The 7,152-nt window shown below is 41.1% G+C and overlaps 1 protein-coding gene across 2 annotated transcripts; it reads left to right on the top strand.

The window, feature by feature from the left end:
* Window positions 1-1,274: 1,274 nt before the first annotated feature.
* Window positions 1,275-6,839, top strand: LOC110500375 (transcription factor Sox-19b-like). 2 transcript variants are annotated; one of them, XM_036957796.1, is made up of 3 exons: window positions 1,275-1,682; window positions 1,772-2,406; window positions 4,147-6,839. In XM_036957796.1, the coding sequence occupies exons 2-3, from the start codon at window positions 1,784-1,786 to the stop codon at window positions 4,391-4,393; spliced, it is 870 nt and encodes a 289-aa protein (XP_036813691.1). In that variant the 5' UTR covers window positions 1,275-1,682; window positions 1,772-1,783; the 3' UTR covers window positions 4,394-6,839. The 2 variants fall into 2 exon arrangements, with proteins under 2 accessions (XP_036813691.1, XP_021433384.1); XM_021577709.2 differs by having other exon boundaries at window positions 1,278-2,406.
* The last annotated feature ends 313 nt before the right edge of the window (window positions 6,840-7,152 follow it).

Below are 7,152 nucleotides of genomic sequence, written 5' to 3'. Positions count from 1 at the left end.
AAAGAAACTGTCTCACCTATTGGGGGAACACACCAACACACCAACAGGTTATAACGTCTGGCAGCCAGATGACTCACAGAAACTGTCTCACCTATTGCTCCTCTCTCACCTGAGCTCTTCCCATGGGTCACCTGGATCCTAGAAACCTCAGAGAGCAACTAAAGACTGTCAGTAGATTCTAAACTTCACTGTGACCTGAAAGCACCATGAGCTGTTTCAAAGTACAAAAAATCCCTTTAGAAGTGCGTTGAATATATTGGTAAAATGAAAGCACCAATTTACTGTATACACAGTATACAAGGTCTATATTATCCAAAGATTAACCACTTTAGCGATTAATCCATGTATTACTTTTAGATGGAGCTTGGAGAGGAGCATAGACCTGTAGTTACAGACTCGACATCACTTGAATGATGACAGGTCTGTATCCTTTCCTTTCAAAATAATGGTATGAAAGGAAGGATGATGTTGGGTACTGGGGTAAATAGAGAGACAGCATGCCCCTCGTAGGTTTGGGAAACATTAACAAAGACCTATTCCTTTGGAACTGCAGCATGAGAAAAGCTTCTATTTGGACGAACCAACAGACCTTTTCCTCGTTCTCGTGGAACCCCACCGTGATTCTGTGCGCCATTGTAAGCGTATCAATACCATGTATAGAAGTCATGGACGTCTTTATAGGCTAACAATCGTTTGAACGATGCCAGACGATGCCAGACGTCTAGAAAACGAGCAGACACGCTCACAGACACAACAAACTAATTTGGTAAACGTAATTTGTCATTGTGGCTGTTGTTGTGGACTGAATTAGGATTGTGTGAATTTTGTTCCAAGCGCAATAAAAGTATCCTTGTATAAAATAGCCTTTAAATTATTGTCTTAAAAATTATGATGAAAACAAAAGTAGATTAAATATGTTAAAATGTATTCATGTTTGATCATTTGTTTACATTTGGTCCGTTTTGCTCGTAATCGTGGAAGCACAAAAAGTAAAACGATTTTATGAACATCCATTTATGCGCATGCTGGCTGTGTGCCAAACTGCAAAGGCCATGATTTTAAAATCTTTATTCCAAATAATTACAGCAGAAGTCACACTTTTAAATGAGTGTGTGCGGGATTATTACTTTTTCTCATTGAAAAGCACCCCGTCCCTCACACACTTTCTATCGCTCATCAACAAGTGCTCCACTCCTCAGTGCCTCCAGCGCATGCAGCTCGCGCCCCCTCCTATAGTTAAGCAAATGAGCGCGCGCACGGGGAAGCCTATCGCGCTCGAGGATTGGTCCGGACCCTTCGAATACAATTATCTCCTGAAAAACCGCACGATTGAAATGGAATCACTTTTTTTGTCATCACGCAGGACTCTTCAGTTTACAGAATTGAGTCTCTACAGGTGGTTGGTTGTCTGCAACCCTGTGCAGAAAGAAATAGGCTTACAGACTGAAGGGGTTTTAAATTCTGTTTTATTTTAAATGCGCAAACAATCCCTCAGGTTTTATCGTTGAGTTTTCTCTCGCTTGATTTATGTAGCCTAATGACCGCTTCACACACCGACTCGTAATTTATTCCCCGTTGTTTGAATCGGGTGTGTCTTCTAATTAGTTGATTTGGAACACTTTGTGCATTCGGTTTCCACTTGTCATTCTAGAACGGAAAACCACCCGGCCAAAAGCCGACAGGTAAGGTGAAAACGGCTGTGACTTTTTACTTCGTTTTTATTTTTTTAAATTTTTAACTTGATTTATTTTGAACTGAGACACTTTACAAGTTCCAGACAACTATGTATAACATGATGGAACACGAGTTGAAGCCCTCTGGGCAACAGCAGTCGCACCAAACCGCCATGTCTCCGGTCACCGGCAACTCTCACCCGGGGTCCAAATCCCTGTGTCCCCCGGGCGGGGACCCCATGGACAAGGTCAAAAGACCCATGAACGCATTCATGGTCTGGTCTAGGGGCCAGCGCCGCAAGATGGCCCAGGAGAACCCCAAGATGCACAACTCTGAGATCAGCAAGCGGCTGGGCGCGGAGTGGAAGCTACTGACTGATGCTGAGAAGCGGCCATTCATTGACGAAGCAAAGCGCCTCAGGGCGGTGCACATGAAGGATTACCCCGATTACAAGTACAAACCACGCCGTAAATCCAAGCCCCTGCTCAAGAAGGACAACCAGATGGGAAAGTACCCTCTCTCTGCCGGGAACCTGCTGGCCGCCGCGCAGGGCCAAGGTGGGAGCCCAAGGATGGAGAGTTACGGGTGGGGCCCGGCGGGAGGTTACGCCGGGATGCAGAGCGAGGCCCTGGGCTACACTCAGCAGCTGCACCGCTACGACCTGTCCGCGCTCCAGTACCCCCAGGCCATGACCGCAGCACAGACGTATATGAACGGCGCCAACACTTACAGGTAGGATATGCTACAGTTCTAAATTCCATTCCGCATGTTCTGATTCTAATGCCTAATTGAGAAGGACAATGTTCTATAGCTTTCATGTAAATCCAGTTTTGATAACGAGTAATCACAGTGCTCGCTCGCCAGTTGCCACCTTTGTAATCTGACACCTGCATTTGCTGAGTTTATTGCGTATTGTATGAAAAGGTCACCCTCAATATTTAATTTACCTCAACATTTGAAAGCATGTACCATTTTATATAGCCTAGACAACGTTTCTTATCTGATTTGGAACCAATTATAAACTTGGCAGTGGCTCGGCAGCCTGAAGTTTGCCGATTTCCATCTTCTCGTTATTGTGATCAGATTTGAGCTATTCTGAAGACACCCACTTTCTCTGCTGTAAACCAGTGGTTGCTGCAGAATCAATGTTGCACTAAATCAAGACTTATTGTTAAATCACATTACTTTAGGCCCAATTACTGCAAGAGCAGTTTATCACATAAAAAAAGGATATAGCCTGCTGTTTTTAATGGACCATAAATTATTAATCGCCCAACATGGAATAAAATATTTAACTTTACTTCTGATTGGCAACAAACACATGGGGCCTAACTAGATTTGCCTGTTTAAAACTAAGATGAATTAGAACCCATGCCATGACTCACAACCCTCACCCATCCAGCACAGAGCCATAACGTTTGTTTTGTCTTTCTCCCAATTGTTGTTTTTCAGATTACTTTGTATTTTAGTTTTTCAGAAATTGTAAATATACTACACATTTAAGGATAAAATATATATATATATTTTTTAAAGTTTGACCTGTCATTTAACCTATAATTTATTACAACATTCTACCTTATGTCTTTAGAACTTGGGTTAATATTTTGTACTTTTTTTTTTACCTTATTTTACCAGGCTAGTCTCATCGAGATTAAAAATCTCTAACAAGAAATCGGGCCAAAATAACAGCGCACAGTTTCACACTTGGAACATAACACAAAGTACTGCATTTTTAAAAAACATACAATTGGTTAAGTGTAGGTTGTTTACTTGTTTTCAGGCCTGTGGATTGTAGAGCATGTGTAGAGGCCCACTCTATGGGAAAGCTTTGTGTGTGGTCCTTTACCCACAATCCTCTAGTCTGCATCAGTGCCTTCTCCCAGGCCTCTTGCAGAGACACCAGTGATTCATTTAGTTTCATTTTTTTATGCATAATTAACACATTCACACCGCTTTTTCATGCTTCCAATGTAAAATAATTCCTCACCGTGATATCTTTAGTTGGTTTATGATTTCTTTAACTGAGAATATCTGCTGTTTGCTTCATGGTGCTGTAGTTGGTGGCCTAACTAGTTTGGACCTGTCCTGTCCCCAATCCCCATCCCATGCTGTTTGTAAACACAGGGTGGATTCCATGGGCTCTCCCTCACATCAGATCTATGCATGTCTGTCTGCACCCAGTATAAATCCACTCTAATATCCCAAAGAAAATATTGAACTTGTTGCAAATTTAAGATAACTGAAAAATTGGATACTTCATAATCGGTCTGTTCTTTACGACATGTTTCGGATTATAAATGATTTGTATTGAACTGAGTAGACATGATTGTATGTCATGTAGAATAGTCTAATCGGGTCTGCGCTATGTGTGTACCTGAAATTTAGTGGCAAGGCCCGACATGGCATACTGTAGCATAACATTCATATAATTTAGTCAATAACAGCATCTCCCCCCTCCCCTCTCCTCCTCAGCCCCATGTCTTACAGCAGCAGCCACCAGCAGCCCAACCCAGTCATGTCCATGGTGAAGCCAGAGCCAGTGTCGCACTCCCCGACTGGTGGACCTAACCACCACCGCGGGCCTCTCCAGGGGGACCTGCGGGATATGATCAGTATGTATATCCCTGGAGGGGACACCACTGACCCGGTCTCCCAGAGAGGCGGCTACAGCGTCCAGCAACACTATCTCAGTGGGACTGTGCCTCTCACTCATATCTAGGGATTGGTGGGGATAGTGACTGGGACTCAATGTGAGTGTGCTGGCTTGGAGAGGCTCAAGGACACCACGCTGGGCACAACATTGTCAGACCCACTCATTATGGTCCCGTGTTGCGTTTATAAAAAAAGTGACTTTATATAAAAAGGTTATTTTTCTACCTCTGCATTTTGACTACAATAATGAGCCCCCCCCTCGTCCATCCCGTCCTCTGTCCCAAGACTAGGTTGTTTCGTTCAGTTGCCAATCCACTTCTTGGACGGAGACCCTGCTCAATTAACTTCACATTATGATGGACTGCTGTACTGTACATAGACATTATGATTAAATGTTTGTGTACATATTTTTTTCCCCTCTTTGACAAACTGAGCTTGACATCAAAAGCTTCCATTCAAAAACGCCCAGGCCCCTATGTATGTCACAAAGCACGTGACTGTAGTATGTTCACAATTGTTCCATTGTGTTCGGTCTCCTGTATTGTCCTACTGGCACAGTAGAGTCCGCCCCTCGAGTTGATCGGTAATCATCATGAACTAAACCAACCGGGAGGGAGCCACGGGCGGTGTCCCAAATGGCACCCTATTCCCCATATGGGGAATGGTCAAAAGTAGTGCACTATAAAGGGAATAAGGTGCCATTTGACATGCAGAAACAGGGGGGGCCCCACCACGGGAACGCAACACACTGGGAACCGGGTCAGTCAATCACTATTCTCCTAAGGCCAGTGACATACAAATCACATGACCCACCACAAGGATTCTGAGGATTGTGATTCCTTAACTGGTTTTGTTTGTGTGGCCCAATGGGGCCTCTCGGAACATCTCAAATCAACTAACTGCTTGCTAGTGCAGTGAAATGGGGAGACAAGGGAGAAATGCACAGAGTATAACTTGAATGAAGTGACTTATTTTTTTAAATATACAAGTATGGCCACTTGGTGCCTTATACTGCTTTGTGAGTAAACACGCTTGTTTTTAAAGCCAATCCAATTTCCTAGGATGACATGGTATAGTCTGGACAATCGTATGAGTTCATTGGATCCAATGGAAACAAGTATATGAGATGAACTGGTGTGTTTAGTAGTACTGTATGTCCAAACCCCATGCCAATACATTTTGGTTTGTCTTCAACTTTTATTTTTTAAGTTGAAGGAAAAATCCACTAATTCTTTTGCTATTTTCTTTCTTCTTTTCATTGGTCCAATGTTGATACAGTCCCCAAATGTTTTGCATGTCAGCAGTCAAGTTTTCAAGAAGAAAAGGGTCACTTGCCACGATGTTTTGTATCATGTGGCAAGTGACACTTTGCCTCTAGAAAATCATATCTTGACTGCTGACATGCAAAACATTTGGGGACTGTATCAACATTGGACTAATAAACATGACTCTAATAGTTTGCGCTGTCCTTTAACATAACCCCCTGCTGCTGCAATGAGTTTTACATTTGACAATGTAATTGTTTGCATTAGTCATCCATTTTTAAAAAAAACTTGTTTTGTAAATGCTATTAGTTGTCCCAAGTTCATAATGTTTATTGTTCAGACACCCCTGTTGTATTCTGCAGGTTTTAACTGTGTTCATAGAATACAATTAACTGAAAGACATTTTATACAAATGCTGCATTCTATTGAATTTTATCTTTACAAAATACATTTGAATGATTTTTCTCTAGCTCGGCAACTGTTTGTCTGGATTTCTACTTATCCAACCAAGCACAGTTACTACATTCTGCCCGGGCAACTAATGGTAGAGAATAAAATCTATTAATTTTACAATAAGTGTCTCCATGTTCTCCAGCTTCTCGGTTTCATATTTCAGTTGCCTGCTGCTTAAGGTCTTCAGATAACACATTCCACTTTCCTTTTTATAATTCTACAAAATGACTGACAAAGGAGTTGGCATAAAGTTTTGTCTCAAGTTTCCTGTTGTAACAAGACTTGAGGGTTAAATGTAATTTGTCTTTGTTTCATCTGACAACACCCTCTTAACTAATTTATGAATAGTAAACCAGTGCTGCTAAAAGTTTAGAATCAATTTTAGAATTATTTGCAGTCTTAAACTGCAAGTGGGTACATTTTTAGGCTGTGGAAGTGGTAGAACCACATCAAACTACAACCATTCTGGAACTGTCATGTTCTAACAATCCCTTTTTAGTATTGTAAAGTCCACTAAAGAACTTGCATTAAAAAAAGGGAATAAATCAAATTTATTTTTGGTTGGGTTTAAATACTATAATTTATATGAAAGGAATAATGTTTTATTGCAATCCAAGTGTGTAAACGTAACTTTTTTTAAACATTTATTTAGTTGTCTAATCCTTGTTTGAGAGTCTTGCAACATTTGATGTGCATTGTGTATAAATAAACAATTTAAGGCCCCTATACTAAGGGTATTTTTAACTCATTTTCATATGTGGCATGGATGACAAGTATTAAAACGTTTTTAAATCCTCTGGTCTCCATATATTTTCCTTGCATCTTTTCAGCAGTGTTTTTTTTACATTAAGCAATTTTTGTTCTCTAAACGTTTACATTTTAGAAGTGCACTCCATTGTAAAAAAAAAATGTAAATCAGTATAGCATTTTCAAAATGATGACGCACCATTTACAGGCTATTCTTTGGAAATTCCTGGCACAAGCTACAATTGTGCCAGTATGCATAATGCGTAGATTACACGTCAGATTGGTAGGTCGATTCATCCATCGGTGAAGGTTTTTGATATGGGGCTCATTTGGAGCATATTTTGTCAGGCAAAGTTGAGAA

Source organism: Oncorhynchus mykiss, chromosome 21, assembly GCF_013265735.2.
Source record: "Oncorhynchus mykiss isolate Arlee chromosome 21, USDA_OmykA_1.1, whole genome shotgun sequence".
NCBI lineage: Eukaryota > Metazoa > Chordata > Actinopteri > Salmoniformes > Salmonidae > Oncorhynchus > Oncorhynchus mykiss.
Note: the sequence above shows the minus strand (reverse complement) of the source record. Positions and strands in the feature narration are given on the sequence as shown.